This window comes from Citrus sinensis, chromosome 5 (assembly GCF_022201045.2).
Source record: "Citrus sinensis cultivar Valencia sweet orange chromosome 5, DVS_A1.0, whole genome shotgun sequence".
Classification (NCBI taxonomy): domain Eukaryota; kingdom Viridiplantae; phylum Streptophyta; class Magnoliopsida; order Sapindales; family Rutaceae; genus Citrus; species Citrus sinensis.
Window position 1 is genome coordinate 9,141,026 of NC_068560.1, and position 24,209 is coordinate 9,165,234.

The following is a 24,209-nucleotide window of genomic DNA, read 5'->3' on the forward strand; positions in this document are numbered from 1 at the left end:
TTTGAAAGAATCAACAAGATTCAAAGCAGAGCTCAGAGTAAGAAGTCCCATCATCTGATCTATAAATCTATTATTTAACTTCATCAACTGAAAATCTATTATAACATTAAACAAATCAATTCGATAATAATGCTCCACTGTAACATAACCTTTCTGCTGACAAGAATGCATTATACCTTTCATATGGCGATCATTCATTCCAGGCACATCAATATGATGACTTTCACAAAATGATATCACACTCTTAATAAAAGTATCCCAACCGTTCTCCCTTAAGCTTTGAAGAAGTGATTTTGTAGCTGATATTAAATGTATAGCATTTAAAATATCTTGAGATTTCATTTGTAATGCTTGACAAAGTAAATCACTTATCCCTAAAACCTTATTCATCAAATGCAAGATGAAAACAAATGTAAAGGTTGACATTGCATTATACACACCTTTAGCTTCCCCTCGTATGTCATTATTCGATCCATTGCAAATCATCTTTTCAAGATACTCATGAACAACACCAAACATACTGATCAACCTACTGACCGAAGTAAAATGAGAGCTCCAACGAGTTGCTCCAGGTCGTTGTAATGAACAAATTTGATTAGCTCATGTACCAGTTTCAAGCTCCCCAGAGGCTATCAAATCAATAATTTCAGCCTCCGTAATAGATTTTAACTCAGAATGACGCTTACGAGAGGAACCGAAAACATTAACAATGGAATTCAAAGTTGAAAAAATTATCCATACATCAGGCACATCTTTGGAAACTTTCACTAATGCAAGTTGCAGCCGATGAGCAAAACAATGTACATATTATGCATATGGACAATGTTTTCGAAATAATGCTTTCAATCCATTTCATGCACCTCGCATATTACTAGCACAATCATATCATTGTCCTCGTAAATCTTCAACCAAAAGATTATAACGAGTAAGGACTTTACATCTTTCGTTTTTAAGAGTTGATGCACTAGTTTCTTTCACATTCACAACTTCAAAAAACCGTTCACGAACAAATCCATCACAATCAACGTATCTCAAAATAATAGCAATTTGTTCTTTTTTATATTAATCTTGTGCTTCATCAACAAGAATACAAAATTTTGCATCTCCAATTTCTTCACGAATCTTTTGCCACACTCTATTGCTAATGATATTCAAAAGCTCTTTTTGAATATCGGATGAAGTGTATTTTGCACTGCCTGAAGCATTTTCCAAGACAGCGTCAACAATATCTTTATTCATCCTTGCTGAATACTTTATCATTTTGATAAAATTTCCAGAATTAGAGGATTTAATGGACTCATCATGGCCTCTAAAAGCACATGCTTGCTTTGCAAGCCATTTAACAGCTTCTATTGAGGTCTGAAGCCACAATCTATTCTGTAAAATCTGTTGTGATGATTGTGCATTCATGACTCTATCTATATGTTGAGATGCATTCTTTAAACCACCCCACTTTAGCATAGCCTTAGTATGATGTGAATAACATCTCTCTCCATTATTAATTCTCTTCCAACTCCTAAACCCTTCAATTGTAAACTTAGGATATTTTGCTTTTTTTTTTATCAAAAAGAAAACATGCAAAATAATATGCAACATCAATTTCTTTAGAATACTCGAGCCAAGGAAATTGTGCATACCAAGTGTATTGAAATCGACGAAATTATTGCCCATCAAATGAAGGTGGAAACTCTTCTAACTTTGGTTGATATGGACCCATGTTGATATACATTCTCCTAATGTCATCGTGTTGATTAACATGATATGTCCATATTAGTTTACGTAACTTCGGATCACGTTCTTATGAGGCAATATTTTCACTTTGAGCTTCAACTCTTCGAGACTTAGATGTGGGTTGCTCATCTAGTTTAAGATCATCAACATCACATGGAACCTCACTTGATGACTGACCACCATCTTTTTTCTTAAAAAATGCAAGAAGAGTTTTTCTAGGCTTTAATGATTGATTGTTTGACATTAATTAACACCTGAAAAATAAAGAAGTAAAAACATAAAAGCAATTTAAAAAAATCACCGATAAGTTTAATTAACAAATTAATAAAAGCATAGAACCGTCATTCATCACAATAACACATTGACACTATTCAAAAGCCAAACAATAAGTTTAATTGACAAATTAACATTATATTTGGATTGAATTTATGGTCTCCATTTGACCTAACAATAATTTAATCTTATACAATCAGTTTTTCTAATCAAATATAGTTGCGACCCCTATATAGTTTTTCTAACTTAGATAATTTAGTTTTTACTACCTCATAGTTTATAAATATATTGTAAGTGATTAAACAAAAATTAAATTTTCTTACCAAGAAGAAGACGAAGAATTGAAGAAGCCAAGAAAAAAAGAACGAAGAAGCCAAGAGAAGAGACTGCACTTTTAAGAATCTGGAACCTTGAAAAAGGGGATCCCCTTTTTCTTAGTTTATTTCTGTAGGCCGAGTGGCAAAGTTGTAAATAATGGAGTGGTTACAATTGTAAATAAAAATACAAATAATGATAGTTTTGTAAACTAAGCCAATGGTATTTTTGTAAATTTTTTAAAATTTTGGACGGGTTGTAGCCCACCGGAGCCCACACATAGCCTCCCCCTGATTGCATGCTTATATCAATGTGACCATTTGAACTAATTTTGGGGTTCTTAATTAGTGCCTTTTTCCCAAATGTTTGAAGTGCTGAATTACATGTTTCAGCAAGGACCAAAGGTAATATTGTCAACTGCAATAAAGACTTGAAAGTTGGAGAAAGAAAACAAGGTACATCCAAATTGTATTAGTTTATTTTTGCACGCAAGGATTAAGAAAAAAATATAGTGTTGGCATCTGCATTTTTTTTTTAAATACGCAACCTAAAATGATAGAGAAATTCTTTGTACCTCCTTGTTACAACTAACTAACGGTGTATTGTACGTATAACTAATCAATAAAATTATGACATGTGAACAATTTTTCAATATGTCATTAAAATATTAGCTTTTGTACACAACACCGATGTACAAAGGTCTGATTACTTGGGTTTGTAGAATTCAATAACCCAATAGCAATAAGAACGACAAATAACTTTAATAGTTCCAAATCCAGCTGCCATTGCCAATGCCTTGAACTCCCCCGCTGTCCTCCCCTTTGCTTGAGGAAATAGATCGTACATAACTATGTCAAGCGTTAAAATATTCCTATTTATGCTAGAAAACTCAGGAGATTCTGGCACTACAGATTCTACAATAATGACCTTCTTCGCGGTGGCGGACCCAAAAATTTAAATTGGGGGGTTTAGTTCAAAAAATTTTATTTAATTTAAGGTGTTTTTTTTAATGTTCACTTGAATATGTTTTAAGTCTTATAAACTCAAATTTTATTACTTTTTTTTAAATTCTAAATAATAATAGTAACAAATTATTTATTTTACATGTGTGAAAATATCATTTTTCAAAATAGTTTCCACAAAATATTTTAAAAAATAAAATAATGTGGTTATTGAGATTTGAACCAAGACTTTAAAACCATCTAATAACACTCTTACCATTGAACTACAAGCCTTTTAATATATGAAAAATGTGTCTAAATTTTTTTTTTACGTAACTTTTTCAGAAGGGACTTAGGGTACATTTAAAAGAAAAATTAATGACAGCCCCTCTTGGACCTTAATTGGGTCCGCCCATGCTTCCTGGATTTCGGGAGTGCATCATAACAGTTCTTCAATATCTTCAAACATTGTTCATCACTCCAATTAAGGAGTACACTCTCAAAGTTTTGTATATTTACTAGTTTCCAAACTAATGATACGTATTTTTTCCCCCTCTCTTTGATGAAAATTAATTGAAGAACTAACTAACCTTCGTAAAAATAGCTTGTCCACTAGGAACGTTAACAAACATATCTCCTTCAACATGCTCCACACCTACAAGACAAAAACAAAAAGGGAAAAGAAATTATCTTTCGTTTTTTTAAAAATAATAATTTATTAAGAAATGCCATATTATATTTAAATTAAAAGTACTTGAACTACAGGGTGCATTTTTAATGACATAAGGTAAATCAAAGTTAATACCCGTAATTTGTGGGTATGTATTAACTATTAAGCTCATATTTGCACCTAAACAACTGGCAACATCGACCAATTTTTTAAGCTCTTTAAATCCCTTGTAAATTTCAAGAATTTTCTTCATGACTATAGCTGTGTGATTTTGCATTGATTGATTGAAGAGGTTTAGCATCATTGGCAGCATAGTCAAATAGATGCAGTCCATTATGTGCCTTCATAAATGGCACGGTCCTTTCCATTAATACACAATCACTGAAGAGGTTCCTGTTGAAAGATATGAATAGTTTAATTTCTTAAATTATGTCTTAAAAAAGAAAAAGTTAAAAAAAATGTTATGTGCATGTGTATTTGTATATATATTCTCAGGTATGGACGTCCTCCTTTTTTTATTTTTTAATACAAACATGTTGTTAAACTATCCAAGTTAATGGAGTCATTTTTATACACTATAAAACTGTGCGATTTAATAGCGTGTCTGTATGAAAAAAAAAGAGGGCACCCACATTAAAGAAGGTATATATATATATATGAGGAAGAAATACCATGTTTCCATAAAAACTTTTTCCTGAGTTAAAAACAAGTTGGGAGGTAGAGAAACTCCATCTTCATTTGGAACAAAAAATCTGGAAACTGACGCTAAACCATATAATCTTTGGAGGCTTTCATCTTTATTTGTACCAAGATTGTATGTGATGAAAGAGTGACACGCAAGGAGGCGAAGTATTCTGTCAAGCTTATAATGGCAATATGAGTTATTTTACATTGTAATCATATTATATAATTATTAATATTTTCACTTAGAAGTTATATTACTTATATTATTTTTATTGTTTTAAATTTGAAACCTGAGACTATCTCTCAATTTGCCACATTCTTCGAGGAAGAACAAGAGGAGCAGGAGGCGTAAGAGGTAAATATTTTTATTAGAAATATTGATTAAGTATCTATATTCATTTCATTTATCTCATTGTTAATATGAATGCAATTTTTATTTTTAATTGTAGGATTATGAAGATTGACCAAAATAATTATTACGGTGACTTGTATTTTGTAATGAATTAATGTTAATGTAAGATATATCGTCAAATTTTATTTTTATTTAAATTTTTTATTTTAATATGATTAAATTAAAATCGAAAACTAAAAATATATTAGTTATTAAGGGATCGGGGATCCTCAGAGATCCCCTATTATTAATCGGAGAGGGGATGAGAATTCCCTAAAGCAATTTTATCGAGGACAAGAAGGGGATAGGGACATATGCAAAATATTGGGAATGGGTACGGAGAGATTGGTCTCCTCCCCTCCCCTCCCCATTGTCATCCCTAATTACATGGTTTTGTAGAATTCAATAACCCAATAGCAATAAGCACGACAAATAACTTTAATAGTTCCAAATCCAGCTCCTATCGCCAATGCATTGAACTCCTCCATTGTCCTCTCCTTTGCTCCAGGAAATAGATTGTACATAACTACGTCAATGGTTGAAATATTTCTGCTTACTAGAAATCTGAGAGGATTCTGGCACTATAGATTCTACTATAATGACCTTCCCAGATTCCGGGAGTGCATCGTAGCAATTCTTCAATATCTTCAAATATTGTTCATCACTCCAGTCATGGAGTATAAACTGAAAGTTTCATATATAGGAACATCTCTTATTAGTTTCCAAATTAAGATACTAATTGGTTTATTTTTTTTCTCTCTTTGAGGAAAATTAATTGAAGAACAAACTAACCTTCATGAAAATAGCTTGTCCATTAGGAATTTTAACAAACACATCTCCTCCAACATGCTCCACACCTATAAGAGAAATACAAAAAAAGGAAAAAGAGATTATCCATTTTTTTAAAAAATAATAATTTATATGAAATATCATTTTATATTTAAATTAAAAGTACCTGGACTAGAGGATGCATTTTCAATGACATGAGGTAAGTCAAAGTTAATACCCCTAATTTGTGAGTATGTATTAACGATTAAGCTCATATTTACACCTAAACCACCAGCAACATCCACCAATTCGTTAAGCTCTTCAAATCCCTTCTAGATTTCAAGAATTTTCTTCATGACTATCGCTGTATGATTATGCATTGATTGATTGAAGAGGTTCTGTAATCTAGCATCTTTGGAAGCATAGTCAAATAGATGCAATCCATTATGTGCCCTCATAAATGGCACGGTCCCTTCCATTAATACGCAATCACTGAAGAGGTTCCTGTTGAAAGATATGAAGATTTGAATTTCTTAATTGTGTCTTACAAAAGAATAAGTAAAAAGAAAAATGTTATGAGCATGTATTTGTGTGCGCATGCGTCAGTGTATATATATATATAATCATTCTCAATTGTAGTTATCCTCATTTTTTCAATATGGATATGTTGTTAAACCAGGGCTTAATAAAGTCATTTTTCAGTGCACTATAAAACCGTACGATTTAATAATATGTCCGCATTAACTCTATTAAACCGCACAATTTAATAATGTGTCCGCATAAAAAAAACAGGGCACCTGCAATAGAGAAAGAATCTATATATGCATCTATATATATATATATATTGTTGGGAAAATATGCTCTTTAAAAGCATATGTGTTTATTTAATTGTAATAAACATTTTTTTTGATTAATAAAATTAATGAGGTATTTTATTCAAATATCTTAATTGCATTAATATTTGTATTAAAATCCATTTAATCATATTATATGTATTTATGTGATCACCATGTGGATTCACAGAAGACATAAATACAAGTTATCTTATGATTAAATAAATTTAGTTCGCAGTTGATAAATAAAGTTGGGCACTTTATTTAGGTATAGACTGTAATAAATTCATTGAATGATTTGTCTTAATCATGTATGAATTTATTGATGTAGTACGACTACATTGAACAGGATCACATATGAGATTTAATTAACTTTGTAATAACTGTCAGACTTATTAAATCTCATAGGCGTTGATTTTACTGTAATCTTAATCTTGAGTTAATTATGATTTCATGATTGTGATTGTTATTTCATTTGAGTTACCAATGGGCATGACACATCCTTGTGGTCAAGATTACCCGCTATCTTGGTGGGAGCAATTATGAGTATTGGAGTTATGGATTAACAATATAGAATTTTTACAACACATCTCTTGATAGGTTTTCGGTACTTGATCATAGAATTCTCTGGTCAGAGTGTGTCAACATATTTAGTATGTTGAAAATGATCATTAGAGAAAACCAGTAAGGATCAAGGAATAAGATGTTATTAAATTGATTGGACAGTTGAGATATCAATTTAATTAACGATGTGGTACAAAGAATTGTGCAGTAAAGAAATCAATGTGGCTTGGGACGAATTATTATTCGAGCATACAATTATGGAAGTCAGTTCCAATCTTTTAGTGGAGTAGATTTGGAATTAAATAATTGGGCTAGTTTAATTACAGGCCTAATTATTGTAGCCACTATTGTATGTTCCCAAATGATCCCCGGGTTAGCTCATTTAATTGACTGCACCACTACTGGACTAATAAGTAAGATAACTAGCTATTTGGGTCAAAAGCCTAAATATATCATTTAGTGGGAGGCTCCATTTAATTAACTTTTGTATAAGGGGCCTTATGTTATTTTACAAGGTGGGTCCCCTATTGAAAAAGAAAATAACGTTTTATTTAGGGCATTATTTGGAGCCTAGGGTTTTCACTAAAGGGAGATATATAAGGCTTATTTCTCAAAAGAAAAAGAAGAAGCCACTTTATACAGATCAGAGAAAAAGATTTTTCTCTCTATTGTTGAGAGAAAAATTTTCTCGTGCTAGTTGCTTTGGTAGTGATAAAGGCGCCCACACGTCAAGTGCAGATCGAACCTGAGTCATAACCTGGAAGATCATTGGAGACGGATCGTGATCTAACAAGCGTGGTAGTGACGGATCGTGATCTAACAAGAGTGGTGGTGGCGGATCGTGATCTAGGAGCCTAAATCACTTCAGCGGAAAAAGCCAACTCAGATTTTTAAGGTACTATTTCTAGAATACAAATTCTTATATATTATATGAGAGCGATCTTCAAAAGGTTTTATAAAAATTTAAAAACATGAATTTTTCCCAACATATATAATGTTTATCAATGATGTCATAAAAAGAAAGAAATACCATGCTTCTATAAAAACTTTGTCCTAAGTTAAGAACAAACAAGGAGATAAACAAACATGTGGTTAAGTTGTGCAAGTTAATGGAGTCATTTTTATACACCATAAAACTGTGCGATTTAATAGCGTGTCTGCATAAAAAAAAAAAAAAAAAAGGCACCCGCATTAAAGAAGGGATATATATATGAGGAAGAAATACCATGTTTCCATAAAAATTTTGTCCTAAGTTAAGAACAAACAGGGAGCTAGAGAAACTCCATCTTCATTTGGAACAAAAAATCTGGAAACTGACGCTAAACCATATAATCTTTGGACGCTTCCATCTTTATTTGTGACAAGATTGCGGAAAGAGTGACAGGCAAGGAGGCGTAGTATTCTGTCAAGTACTATTGGGGCTTCTTTGTTATTTGTGGGAAGTTGAGAGGCAATCTCAGAAGAAGTGAGCTGAGATGGGCTTGCTTTGGCCAAAATCTCTAACACACCAAGCTTAATGGCTGCTTTCATGGTAATCCGAGGTATTGAGCCGTTGACGAGTTCCATGGCCAACAAGAAATCTTGCTCATCGTTTGAAATTTCCTAAGTTGGCCTTGGAATGAACTCATTTTCCTGGAGTAGAGGATATGGAGAAACAAAATGGCAATCACTGTATTGCTTAGTTTATGAAATATGTTATGAAATACATAACATATATATATATAATATCTTCCAGAAGGAGATCCATTATTGGACTAATATGGTTAATAAATTAATACAATTAGTGAGGGTTACGCAAACTTTAATTGCAATAACAATTGGCAGTCAACTTTCTTTTTTAGCGGGGATCCATGCGTGCTTCTAATATAATAGTAAGGAATAAGACGGCTCGCGGTAAACATGATATTCATAGAATAATTTCGTATTAGAACTTAAAACTTGCAAATATAAATTAATGTTTTTTTAAACAAATCAGATGGCGCAACATTGCGCCATTTTTCCTTTATTTAATAAGGGCAAGCCTCCCCTTTCTTTTTTTAAGTAGTTCTGCATATTTTGAATTTTTTATTCTAAAAAATAATCTCAAATGATGTAACATTCAGCAATTGATTGGAAAGATAATACAATTAATTCAATTGAATTTTATAAAAAATTATCAACCACTTAATGAATAACATATCATATGAAATAAAATTTAATATGTCTATGATCACTCTCCTTTTTATTTGATTTAGGATAAAGCTATTTACTTAATAGACCCTACTTAACAAATTTAAAAGTTTATGTTTTACTTTACACACCTATTTTAATACCAAATATATATATATAAAAATTAGAACGGTATTTGCAACTTCTTGTTTTACGGTTTTACAACCCTTTCCCCTTTTCTCTGCAACTGTTCTCTCATGGCTCAATCTCTCTGTACTCTTTCCATAGTTTCATATGCAAATCTTCCTTCCAATTTCAGACATACTACAATAAAATATCTAAAAAGAAACAAAAGATTAGGGAAAGCACAACAGATAATAAAACAATGTTCGTAATCACATTAAGCAATAAAATGCATGCTCTTAACAGTACGTTTTCTCTCTCATGGCTCTCTCTTTTTTATACATGTATATACACAAAAAAAGGGGGGAAAAAAGAGTAACTAGGGAGAGAGAATTTAAAGTCTAAACTCAAAAAAGATTGCCTAGAAAATGGATTGTCGATCGATTGCAACTTTTACTAACAAGTAATTTTTCGTTGAATCCAAATATAAAACAATTTCATTTAGTCATCACTTATAGAAGAGATGAATTGAAGAGGGAGTATGCGTTAATTTCTTTTTTCATTTATTTTATATTATGTCCATAATAGCAATTTACAATGCGGACATTTTAGTAATAAACATTTTTATAAATAGTGGGTCTATTGAGTACTTTAGAGGGTTCAAATAGTTGTACCTTTTGATTTACTATCAACTTCCTCCTCTCATATTTTGAAAATACCTATGTACCCCTACAAGTTTTATAATCCTTTAATTATTTTGCCCTAGAAATTGTTAATTATTTATCAATTAGGAGCACAACAATATATCAAAAGAAAGAGAAAAAGTAAATAAGAGACACAATATCAAGAGAGAAATTTTATTCAATCTCAAGTGTATACAAAAAAGGAGATGAACCCTTCTTTTATAGTCTCATAAAAATACAAATGAAGTAAATGATTAGTAAATGGATACATCATTAGTCATAACTTCTTATGAGATAGTGAAGTTATAGGAGATGAAGAGTTGTTTGGTGAAGAGATAAGAGCTGCTTTGATGAACATCCATATAGTTATAATTATTTCATAACACTCCCCCTTGGATTCATCCTACAAAAAATATGTCTCATTAAAACCATTACTAGTAAAAACCCTATGGAAAAAAAAAGCAAAGGAAAAAAGAGTACATTATTTATTTGTATCTTAAAGAGGTACAAACTGCCTCATTAAAACCTTACTAAGAAAAACTCAATGGGACAAAAGTTTAGTGAAGGAAAAAAAGTACAATGCATGTAATCCTCCATATCAACAACTCTCCTTGTTAAATATGCTTCCCCTCAAAATGACACAGATGCCTCAAAGATCAATCATAATTTGTCATAACTAGCAATACTTTGGTGAAATAATTTGTAGGATCAACATCATCCTTTGAAATCTTGAAAACATATAATAAATTGTGGATACCATCATTTTAAATTTGAAGAAGATCGCTATGCATATGTCTTCATAATTTTGTTGGTCTTTTTAAATAAAACCAAGTTTTAGCATCCATATCAAGGAAAGAGTGTGATATACTTTTCACACTATTTTGCATTTTCAAGTTTATGCTTAACATATTTTAATTTATAATTATTAAATTTTCCAATGTCGTTGCAGCACAATTTGGAATAAAATATGGTTCTTCAGGACCAAGAAATATACAACATATTTTAAAGTCAAACAATTTTTTAATATGAAATACTTCTAGTATTTCTATAATATCAGCATTCCACTTGATAAATTTCAATTCATAAATTGAGAGGAATTCTTTCATTTTAAGATCTTTCAACTTGAATTTTATTTTATTTTTTATGGCACGTTGAATTTTATTTTTAAAAGAAACAAATTCATTAACTCTTCAGGAGTCTTTTCATGATGAAGTTATCAACACATTTTGCAAATTTAATTTCTAGTTTTTAATAAAATCACATAGCAAAGTGGATAATGATGTATCCCACTTATATTAGATTCACTTAAGTGATTATACTTTTGTAAGTCTAGATTTTTATAATATACACGACTATGATTGTAGGTTTATCAAGAACATATAAGGTGCAGGTTTTTTTATTTAGTACTTCAAGTACTTGTTTCAAACATTTTATCCTTCACGGATAAGTACATATATTGTTTAGTTTAATTCTTGACACTATAGTTCATATTCATATTTTATTAATCCATTTTTACAACTTCAGGTGTATGGACTATAGATCCAAATTTTGACCAATCATATAAATCGATATTCTTTCACATATTTGTGATTCAGGATTCTAGATATTTACATGACGGATTCCTTTTCAAGAGTAATCAAAAATCATTGTAGAGTTACATAACGAAGGGCACATGGGTCGTGACAAAACTCTGGCTCTAATAGCCAACACTTATTTTTGGCCTACTATGAGACATGATATCTGTCACTACGTCGAGACTTGTTGCATTTGTCAAGTTTCCAAGGGTGCAGCAACTAATGCTGGGTTATTTATGTCGCTGCCGATTCCAACACAACCTTGGGTTGACATTAGCATAGATTTTGTTTTGGGATTACCCCACACTTAGAGGGGTATGGATTCAATATTTGTTGTTGTTGATCGATTCTCGAAAATGGCTCACTTCATTGCTTGCAAGAAGACTACAGACGCTTTGACTGTTGCTAGTCTATTCTTCAAGGAAGTCTATAGATTGCATGGCTTACCGAGTTCTATAGTATCTAACTGGGATACACGATTTCTTAGCCATTTTTGGAAGACATTATGGAAGTTCACTAACACTCACCTGAAGTTGTCAACCGCTCTTTAGGAAACCATCTACGTAGTCTAGTTGGTGATAACTTGAAGACGTGGGATCAAAAGTTATATCAAGTCGAGTTTTCTTATAACTATGCAATTAAGCATAGTACTGGTTTAAGCCATTTTAAAGTGAATTATGGATATAATCCATGAGCTCCCATCGACTTGGCTCCAATTCCAGGTTTAGTTCGCAAAAGCAGTAAGGCAGAAGACTTTATTGAGCAGCTTAAGAAGATTCATGAAACTACACAAGAGTCTTTGAAGCAGACTACCGAAGGTTATAAAATTGTGGCAGACAAAAAGCGTCAAGTACAACAAGCTTTCAAGTGGGAGATCTTTTTTGGGTTGTCTTAACCAAAGATAGGTTCTCAGATGGCGAGTACAACAAGCTTTCTGTTAGGAAAATTGGACCTTTAGAGATTATCGAGAAGAAAAATCCTAATGCATACAAACTGAAGCTTCCTAGTGATATCCGCACAGTAGATGTGTTCAATGTCAAGCATCTTATCCTTTACAAAGGTGATCATGATGAAGATGTTGTTGCTGATAATCTGAATTCGAGGGCGAATTCTCTCCATCCTGAGGGGAATGATGCAGAATAGGAATTTATACTAGGATATGTTTCCTAATTAATTATGGACTTTTAATTTCCTTTCCAATTTAGAATTTTGTTTCCTTTTCAATTTAGAATTTTGTTTTCCTTTAGTGATTTAGGATAATTACTGCTACTATAAATAACTTCCTCTTGTAGCCTTTGAATGGATGTTCGATTTCAATAATATTTTCAATTTTCAAATCTCTTTATGAGTGTTTGAGTTCAGTTAATTCTCGGTATTCTGCGGAATCAACGAATCTTAACCTCTAAATTCACGGCATTCTTTTGAATCAACGAGAATTTAGTTGTTCTTTTATTTCGGCATTCTCTAGAATCAATGGAATATTTTGAACATTAAACTTCTGCTGCATCAACAATATATTCAATAATTTAATATCGATCAAATATTTTTCTATACATGCAAACATGATCTCATAGCACCAAATTATTTTGCTTCAACTTTTCAAGAATTAAACTTTTGCTCAAATTGATCTATTACATGTTTCAGGCATTCATATATTTATTTGTCTCACCATTTCGTCCTTCAAGGACATTATATCAACTAACAATTATATTTTGTTTGTGATTTTTCACTTTTACTTATCAATAAATCCATTCCATAATTGATCAACAATGCACATTGTACAATAATCTTGTTAAACTTCAAGTTCAAATAAATTAACTTATATAAAGATCAAAATGGAATAAAGGTGAAACAAACCATTTATATTGTCTATCACTAAAATATACACTTATATAATGAATCCTTCGTGAACAAGATGTTGGTTAATGAAATCATAATGTTGGAATAGTTCTTTGGGTACATATTTTGAAAGAAAATCTTCATTATGGGTAGTGCAATTCGTCAAGGATGCATTCATAATTTTCTTTCATTCTATATTACAATATTCATACTTTAGGGTGAATTTTTTTTAAAATAATTCCAAGAATATCAATGAATGGAAAGTTAGATAAACATTGTAATACAATGCCCATAAAATATATATAATGATTAATAAAGGAACAAATTTACAGATCTATTCTCATAAATTATGAAAAACAAATAAATATGATTGTAGACAAAGTCTACATAGTTCAACTCATACCTTTATGATTAAGATTAGAAGAGAGAAATTTACCATACTACTTTTTTGGCGAGAGACTCATGCCGATAACAAGTTAAAGTATTTATCAATTAAGAGCACAACAATATATCAAAAGAAAGAGAGAGAGCAAATAAGAGACATAATATTTAGAGAGGAATTTCATTCAATCTCAAGTGTATTCAAAGGAGGAGATGAACCCTTCTTTTATAATCTCATAACCATACAAATGAAGTGAATGATTAGTAAATAGATAGCGGGAGTTATAGGAGATGAATAATTGCTTGGTGAAGATATGAAGAGTTGCTTTGATGAACATCCACATAGTTATAATTATTTCATAATAGAAACGACATATTCCAAAAAAAATCAATAAAATGTAATTATTCAGCTTCTATCTTTATACATTACAATATAGAATATACATTACAATAATGAAACGGCTACTATCGTTTCACTAATCTAACTATAGGAAAATAATAAAGTATTACATGAAATATTAAAGTGCAACAATTTGTTATATTAACTATGAAAAATAATACTTTATTACTTTTATTCTACCACTGTTAACCTATTAGTTGACTTTTAAACAACCAAAACTACCCTTATCAATAACTCCATAAACAACAATATAAGCAAAGATTTTTGGCAATTTTAAAATAGCCCCAAAAGCTTGGAAATATAACAAAATAACCATTAAACATAATTACATTTTTTTCCTTAATTTTTAATTTTTGTTATTCTTTTAACATTTCAATTGTTATTAATTATTACCAATTAGGGTATCAATATTAATTGGGGGCATTACAGTAATTTTAATTGAAATAAGGGTTATTTGTTGTACTAAAAAAATTCTATGTGATCATAATTTAGGTTAGTTTTTGTGCAAAAACATATTTGCCCCTATGACATCATCAAGATACTTGCAATTGACTAATAGAAGTAATGAAAAAGCAGCATAATATTGTGTTTTCATTGTTAAAGTAATAAATTGTTACACTTGAATAATTCTTGTAGTTGTTTGTTATTTTACTATGGTTGGAGCGGTGACAAAATAATAACACAAGATAAAAATAGAAACTATGGTGGAAAGATATAATATATAAATTTATTTCAATAAAAATTGTAACAATGAATTAAACATTTGATAACTCTACAATGCAATTATTTTCTTTTTAAAAACAAAAAACTCCACAACATTATTTCAAATTTTTAACTTAATAGAATAAATCTCAATATAATTTAATAGGTGTAGAGTTTTTTAAAAAAAATTAATTGTGTTGTAAAATTACAAAAAATTTAGTGGATTCGTATATCTTTTATAATTTATTGAAATAAATCTAATATTAAAAAATTTAGATATATTTATCCATTGTTTAGGAATATGTTGTTTCAAGGGTAAAATGGTAAGAGGATTATGAAAGTTGTGTTACAACTGGGTACGTGGGTATTTTTCAAATACGAAGAGGACAGTGGGTAATAACTCAAATAAGAAGAGGGGAGATTACCCTTTAATACTATGGCTTATAAAAAAGACCATTAGCACCCCCTAAAAGTCCTCTTGAAACTTCTTTTCTTAATACACCCCATTTAAATATTTAAATTTTGTAATTTCTTTTAACACTCCATTTAATGCCAAAAATTAATTTACCTATTCATATACAACAGCCTCCAACGAGGTGTTGCCCTCAATTCTTCAGTTTGTCAAAGCCCTTCATCAACTACGTTTATTGTGATGCATTATAATTTTTTTAATTCTCTTTTAACCCAATAAGCATATACAAATCAAAATAAATTCATTAATCAAGATCTACTGATAAGAAAAAAGCAGTGGATAGTTTGGGTTTTATTTTTATTTTTTTAAATTTATTGTGATCGGGAGATGAAAATGAAAGCTGAAACACAAACAAAAAGAAAAATATGTTAAGCTTGGTCATTGAATCGCAAATAATCTTGATTCCGAGAATTTGCATCCTTTTATTTCTTTTTGCTTATTAGTCCCATATTTGACAGTAACTAAACATCTACTAATGAACAACTGAAGATCTAGATCGCCCCACAATGCAAAGAGTTCTACTCAAAAGAAAATTATTTGTTTTCGTTTTCAAATTCATGGGGTATGAACATATTTATTTGTTCCTATATATTTCTGTAATTTCAGTTAAGTCTAAAATAGTAAATATATGAAGGGGTTTTATAAGAATTTTGAAAGTGTGCTAATAGCTCCACTCAAAAGAATATTAACCAACCCACCTTAGCCTGATATTTATTGGATTAGATTAAACGGGATTACCCAATAATTTGGTTTAAGCTTAAATTTTTTTGAGTTGGACTGGATTAGTTCTAACTCAATATATTAACGAGCCAATTTTTCGATAATTTTGTAAACTACTATTAAAGAATCCATGGTAAAATACTGTTCTACCCTTAAATTGAATTAGAATTTAGAAAGGTAAAATAACGATTTTACCTTCTGAAAGGCAATTATTGATAGAATCAGTTGATTATCAAACTGCCATTGAATTCAAAAATACAAAATCAATAAATTATCAATGCGGGGCTGATAAGCCATACTCGCTGGTTTGCTCCAGTCAGGTGATAAGTTTTATTTTTATTCTTAAGAAGTAGATACTATTTATTCATCGGGATTTAAACAGAGTATATCGAAAATTAACTGCACCCTCAAAATTAAATTAGTGCTTTTTATTTTTAATTTAATGTCGGTTCTCATTTTATTGATTTATTTTCTTGGAAACTTCAACAGAACAGGGAGAACTTTATTAAATGAAGGACATCCTTATTTGCGAATAATTGATAATTTTATATACACACACGGTTGCCTTATGGCGTGTAAATCCTAAGAATCAAATCTCATTTGATTTTTGTTGTTTTGCTGCATCTGTTCTATATGTTTGTTTATTGTCTTTCAATGTTTATTGAGTTGTTAGTGGTTGAAAAATGAGCGCATATTGTATGCTAAAAATTTATATTTTATTTTTATTAATTGATGCAATTTTGTAAAACACCTTCAATGTACAAAATATATAAAAAAATTCTTACAATGAACCACACCACATGATTTGAATTATGTAAGCCTTGCTCGTCAATTTGATCAATTTATATAATTGGTCAATGTCAAAATTAATGAACGTGTACCAAAATATTATTTGATAGGCCCTCTTTTATATATGTTGTTGGGGGACTTAGTATAAGATTTTTAGGTATCTAACTAAAAAAACTAGTATTGGAGTGACCTACTTCTTATAAGAGTAATGATACAGCCACAAACTCTTGTACAAACTTATTTTGTACAAACTGATGTGGCATGATAAGATTGGTTGAATTAAATATCACTTGGCCCACATGATTTGTTTTTATTAATTTATATTTTCATTCAACCAATGAATTAATGCCACGTCAGTTTGTACAAAATAAGTTTGTACAAGAGTTTGTGGCTATATCATTACTCATCTCCCCTTTACTAGCCAATGTAGGACACAACTCAACAATTCCCCCCTTGGACGAAACCACCGCCGGACTCCGGTCCTTTCATCCGACATACCTAAATTGTTCCACCACCACATTCCGACTACTAGGGTCTAGCTCTGATACCACTTGTTGGGGGGGGGGGGGGGGGTTTAGTATAAGATTTCTAGGTATCCAACCCAAAAGACTAGTCTTTTAGGTGGAATGACATACCTTCTTATAAACCCAAGTATCTCTCCTTCATTATCCAATGTGGGACACAACTCAACATATGTATTGAAAGAATAAAAATATTTATGCATGTCTTTTGAGGTTGTGACTGATACAGTGATTAAATAGTAGAGGATATCATAATTCAAAGGAAGATGCGATGCTTTATGTAGATGTACATGATTAAGGGATGTTGTTGATGGAGCTCATCACGGGAAGAGTGCCGGCTTGTTTACCAACCACGGCGGAGGTCAATCCTTGCTTGATTCGGTTCAAAGAATTTATCTATTAATTTTCAAAACGGTACCTTAAAAAAAAATACATCAATGTAAAGCAATTCATTTGTTATTTGAAACCTCTTTAATCACGATGCAGGAAATGTAAAGATTGATAAAAGATAGAGAAACAAAGTCTCTAAATAACTAAAATATTATTGATAAGTCTTTTTTTTAATCACTATTATTGATAAGTTTGAATTAGTAAAATTAGAGTTTTAACCAATAAATACTTTTATAATAACCTTAAATATTGTGAATTTATTAAAATAGACAAACCCAAAATATTATGTTATAATAAAATTTTCTTAGTGAAAATAAGTAAAATGAAATAAATGACAAAAAAAATTTGACATCTAAAAAATAAATTAAAATCCTAAAAGTTATAAGAAAATAATAAAATATTTTAAAATCACCAAACGATAAAAGAAAAAAAAAATTCGGCTTGATAAGAAGGAAAATGTCTAAAGCATTTTTTTTTTTAGTTTGAATCACGAGGTAGTCTTGAGTGAGCCCAAACTGTGGGAGATACCTTTAAATCCGTACCACAACTCAGACTAATTCTCGTTCGCACCGGGTCGGCTCGTAAGAGATAAAGTATTGGCCAAAGTAGTGACTCCAAACGAGAATAGAGCTTGAACTCCTGACCTCTCTTAAAGAGTGAGAATACCAAACTACTCATACCAACTAACTTTAATGTATCGAAAGCACTTTAAATCTGCTTTATCTCATTACAAGCCCAAAAATAATTTATTATATGCCCTGAATACCCATAGCTTAAGCTATGATTAAAAAGTATCCTGCGCGTGCTGCGTAACCACCTACATCACTTAACCATCTTCAAAGATTTTTCCAAATGAATTAATGAGTGTCTACGAAAATTTGACCGAGTCAACCAATACTTCATTATTTTTAGTGGTCATGATTAATGTTGGCATTGTTTTTTCTTTCTGTAACGTGGGCTCTGCCAATTCTAGAAGATGGTCCCATAACCCAGCTGATGGGACCCACATTAATGAATAATGATGATTCCTGGGTGGTTCGAAATATGGCAAAGGCCGCATTGCTCTGCCTTCAAAATGATGATTCTGGGTAGGGATGGGCAAATCGGATTTCGGTTCGGATTATTTGGGTTTTGATTTGGGTTTCAATTCGTTCGGGTTGGAGAATTGAACTTAATCGGGTTGAAAACGCCAATCCGAATCAAACCGAAGCGAATTTAATTCGGTTCGGTTCGATTTGGGTTGGCAATTCGGATCGGATTGAGTTGATAATTCGGGTTAAAATTTTAGTTCGGGTTAATTCGGGTTATTTTAGGTTAGAATAATTCGGATTAGTTCGGATTAGAATGAGTTTGGAACAATTTAAATGATTTTAAATTCGGGTTGTTTCATAGCTAAGAAAGCAGTGAGAAATTTGAAGGAAAATAAGAACTGGATCTGAGAATTCTCTAGAACATCATTTTATTCATCAACAACCAAATGATATGTACAAGAGGTTCCTTTATATACAAAGCTGAAGCTCAGATCAATTGTTGTAACCAACTATAGCTAATTAACTACTAATTTAACTACTAATCACAATAGCTTATAACAATCAATTAATTAAAAATATACAATTTAATTAATAGCAACAGGCTGTTAAAAACTTAAAATTCGATTCGGCTTGTTGCCATCAGCTGCGAGCAAGTCAGCAAGTTATAGGCTTATAGCGTCGGCAAGGCAAGACAAACCTTGATCTCGGAGGTCGGAGCAGCTACAGCGTCGGCAGATCGAGACTATGCTGGGCTAAGTGGGACGCGAGTGGGCTGTGGTGAAGCGTAGTTGCGAGCGAGGCGTGCTGGCTGACGGCGAGTGGGCTGCGGTGAACGGCTGGTGTCTGTTGGAGCTGGACGGGGCTGCTGTCGTCGTGGGCCACGAAACTCAGAAAGTGAGAACTGAGAAGAGGGAGCAAGGAGGGGGAGGGAGTGAGACGGTGAGACCGAGAGTTTCTGTTGAAGCTGAACGGGGCTGCTGGCTGTTGCTGTAGTCGTCGGCCACGAAACTCAGAAAGTGAGAACTGAGAAGAGGGAGCAAGGAGGGGTAGGGAGTGAGATGGTGAGACTTTTGTTTAGGGATTTTTAGGGATTTTTTGGTTTAATGTATATATATTTTTAATTTAAAAGTTGAATCTAAAAAAAAAAAAAAGCTTCAACCCGAATGGGTTGAAAATTCGGTTCGGGTTCTAACCCGAATAGGTTGAAGTTTTGAATCCATTCGAGTTTCACCGGTTAACCTAAATCAAACCGAACCCGAAATAAATTTCGGGTTCGGTTCGGTTCGGGTTAACTCGAACCGAATGACCACCCCTAATTCTGGGTATAAACAGGGATGCAAAATTTAGATCTATAAAAAAAATATGTGAATCGAAATTAGGTAATATTTGCATAGATTGTAGATAGATTTTTAGGATTTGTGTAATAATAAATTTAAATAAAATTTTGAATTCAACAATTTATCTAATAATATCAAATAAAATTTAATTACAATTCAATTATATACAATTTAACATCAATTCAACATAAATAATATACAACAACACCATAATCTATAAAATAGACTTCAAACAATTTTTTGAGGTACTAAATGATAGAATTTAGCCTCCAAACAAAAAAAATTCAGCACTTTGTTCCTCTTGTCAAGAGCTTCAAATATATATATACGGGAAAATCAGGCATCGTTTGTTTTATCTACCCTTTACCCAAAAATATTTTGCACCATAATATTAAATTACATTATTAAAAAAATCATCATTTAATCCCCGCCTGACCTTTATTATAAATTTTGTCCTTTTACATACAGTCCCCCAAGACATTATAAGATAATCGACAAGTCTCCTCTCTCTCTCTCTCTCTCTCTCTCTCTCTCTCTCTCTCTCTTGTCTTTTTGATATGGACAAGTCTCCAAACTTTTTTTTGAAATACTGATAGGGTAAAAGCTTATTTAGTTTTAGTTCTTATATTTTAATATTAGTGTTAATTTAGTCTCCGTATTTTTAAAAATATCTCGAAATATTCCTGCCGTTAAAGTATTAATACCCCTACCCTTATTTTTTATTTCTTTTGGCTTACTTTTACAATATTACCCTTTTATAATAATTTTTTTGTTTGGACATTAATAAAAAGAAAATAATTAAATTATCAATTTAACCCTAAAAAATATAAATAAAAAATTATAGTAATTTTTAATTGTCAAAAATTGTATGCAAACTATCAAGTGTGCAAATGGTGCTTGCAAAAAAATTAATATAATTTATTTTTTATTTTTTAGGGTTAAATTGATAATTTAATTATTTTATTTTTATTAATGTCCAAACAAAAAAATTATTATAAAAGGGTAATATTGTAAAAGTAAGCCAAAAGAAATAAAAAGTAAAGGTAGGGGCATCAATACTTTAACGGCATGGATGTTTCGAGGTATTTTTAAAAATACGGGGACTAAATGGACACTAATCTTAAAATACAGGAACTAAATAGGCTTTTACCCATACTGATATATTACAATCAAACTCTATTGATATTTACAATAAGATAATAATCAGGACTCTCCTTTATGATTCTAGTATGACACGGGCCGAACAACGACCCACACTTAATATTGGAGAAAAATATATTCTACTCCTAAAGCGGGGAGATGAATAAACCCCTATCAGAAGGGGAGTCGAGTCTCAATCATTGCTGGGACTCGAACTCATGCATCCAAAGTTATTGAGTGCATCAGTTGCCAATGGCCCATTGGCAACAAGTCTCCAAATTGATTCAACAATAATGACCAATCACATGACATTACTTCTTAAAATACTTAACTAAATATTCAATTAGTTAGATGATACTCTCTAAATTGATTCAATAAGAATGATGGATACTAGTGAGACATTACTCTCTAAATTTTATTACTTATTTGAAGAGGCACACCAGCATTTAAGACTACAAAAGACACTTTAATTAAGATTTTTCAAATAAGAAATGATTCTCTCTCTTCAATTTTGTAAAGTTGCTTTCTCCCTCTTCAATTTATATTTTATTACCTTTTTATTGGAAAGAGAAAGAGAAGTGTTTTAATTACCATTTATTTTTACTTTGAAAAAAATATTTATTTGATTAAAATAATATTAACTTATTTCTATTTGAAGAGCCTTTTGGAGAATAATATATTTTTTTACTCTCCTATTTGCTACATAAGTAAGCAAATAAATATTTGAATAGTAAAATTAATAGAATCTTTTAGAGATGCTTTAAGAATGACCGATACCACTGAGACTTAAACATATAATATTAGTTTTTCAAGTTGATTTATACGACTGAATGAGATCACAAGTATTGTAGCATTGTATGGCAACAAATCCCAACATATTGCGGTTGAAGTGACCTAGGAAATACATTATTATTTGTTGCATGCTTATTTCAATGTGAGCATTCGAACTAATTTTGGTGTTCTTAATTAGCGTCTTTTTTCCAAAAATTTGAAGTGCTCCTCTAGGGGAAATGAAGCGAATATTGTCGATCACAATAAACACTTGGAGGTTAGAGAAAGAAAACAAGGAATATCCAACTTGTATTAATTTATTTTTGCATGCAAGACTTAATAAAAAAATAAAGAGCGCTGGCATCTGAATTTTATGTTTTTAAAATGCAAAAGCTAAAATGATAGAGAAATTTTTTTGTATCTCCATAAAATCAAATAATATTATGACACGTGTCTAAATTTTCTAATATGTATTAATAAAATATTGGCTTGTTGTATAAACCATTGATGTAAAAAGGTTTGATTATATGGTTTTGTAGATTTTAATAACCCAATAGCAATAAGCACGACAAATAACTTTAATAGTTCCAAATCTAGCTGCCATTGCCAATGCCTTGAGCTCCTCCATTGTCCTCTCCTATGCTTGAGGAAATACATTGTACATAACTATGTCAAGGGTTGAAATATGCCTGCTTATGCTAGAAATCTCAGGGGATTTTGGATCTAGAGATTCTACAATAATGACCTTCCCAGATTCCAGGAGTGCATCATAGCAGTTCTTCAATATCTTTAAATATTTTCATCGCTCCAGTCATAAAATATCCACTAAAGGTTTTCTATATCAAAATATCGCTAATTAGTTTCCAGAATGTTAAGACTCTAATTCGTTTAATTTTTTTCTCTTTAAGGAAAAATTAATTGAAGAGCTAACTAACCTTCATGAAAATAACTTGTCCATTAGGAACCTTAACAAAGATATAACATGCACCACAACTATAAGAGAAATATAAAATGGAAAACAAAATTATCTTTTTGTTTTTCTTAAAAAATAATAAGTTATTATGAAATACCTTATTATGTTTAAATCGAAAAATACATTCATTGGAGGGTACATTTTTAATGACATGAGGTAAGTCAAAGTTAATACCCCTAATTTGTAAGTATGTTCTTGTTGAAGACCTTGATTAATCAAACAACTATTCTTAAGAATAATTGAAGAACACAAACTATATTCTTTTGATTGAGAATATTTCTTTCTTTCTTAATTGCTGAATTGAGTACACGAGGATGTATTTATATTGCAGATAGCTTAACACAAACCACAAAATATTAAATACACAAAAATTTATAAACCACACACATAACTCAACCAACACAACATTATTGCACCATATGTGGAAAGCTAATCTCCATATCTTTGAAAAAAAATCTAAAGCTTTTGGATATCAATGATGAGTCATGATTTGAGCCTTAAATAGATTGGATCAAGTTTATAATCCAACACCCCCCCTTAAACTTGATCCTACAATACCAAGGGAATTTCTCAATTTGAGAAAGTCTCTCTATATGAGGGTTTTAGTGATGATGTCGACAACTTGATCTTGAGACTTGACATACTTTGCTTGTACATCTTTTCCCTCAATGGATTCCCATATGAAATGGTAGCAAGTGTCAATATGCTTACTTTAATCATGGAAGACAAGATTCTTAGCTAAGGTAATTGCTAACTTGTTGTCGATGAAAATCTCCATAGGTTATTCTTGTGATAGACCCAACTCCTTTAGTAAATTCCTTAGCTAGATTGCGCAACAAAACTTGATGTGGCAGCTATGTACTTAGCTTTGTAGGTAAAAAGTGTAACAATTGATTTCTTCTTCAACATCCATGCAAAAGTTGTATCTCCCATGAAGAACATGAAACCAGTAGTGCTATTTTAATCATCTATGTCTCCACTCCAATCGCTATCGCTATATCTAACAAGAATCATTAAAGAATGACATAACAAGCTGAAATCAATT

The 24,209-nt window shown here is 31.2% G+C and overlaps 1 protein-coding gene and 1 pseudogene across 1 annotated transcript; both read right to left on the reverse strand.

The window, feature by feature from the left end:
* Window positions 1–1,062: 1,062 nt before the first annotated feature.
* LOC127902230 (caffeate O-methyltransferase-like protein 2) lies at window positions 1,063–4,264 on the reverse strand. Its single transcript, XM_052441066.1, has 3 exons — window positions 4,015–4,264; window positions 3,851–3,915; window positions 1,063–1,386 (listed from the first exon to the last, which is right to left on the reverse strand). Exons 1-3 carry the CDS (start codon window positions 4,262–4,264, stop codon window positions 1,063–1,065), a joined length of 639 nt encoding a protein of 212 aa, XP_052297026.1.
* Window positions 4,265–5,388: 1,124 nt separating this feature from the next.
* LOC127902231 (caffeic acid 3-O-methyltransferase 1-like) lies at window positions 5,389–9,604 on the reverse strand (annotated as a pseudogene).
* Between the last annotated feature and the right edge of the window lie 14,605 nt (window positions 9,605–24,209).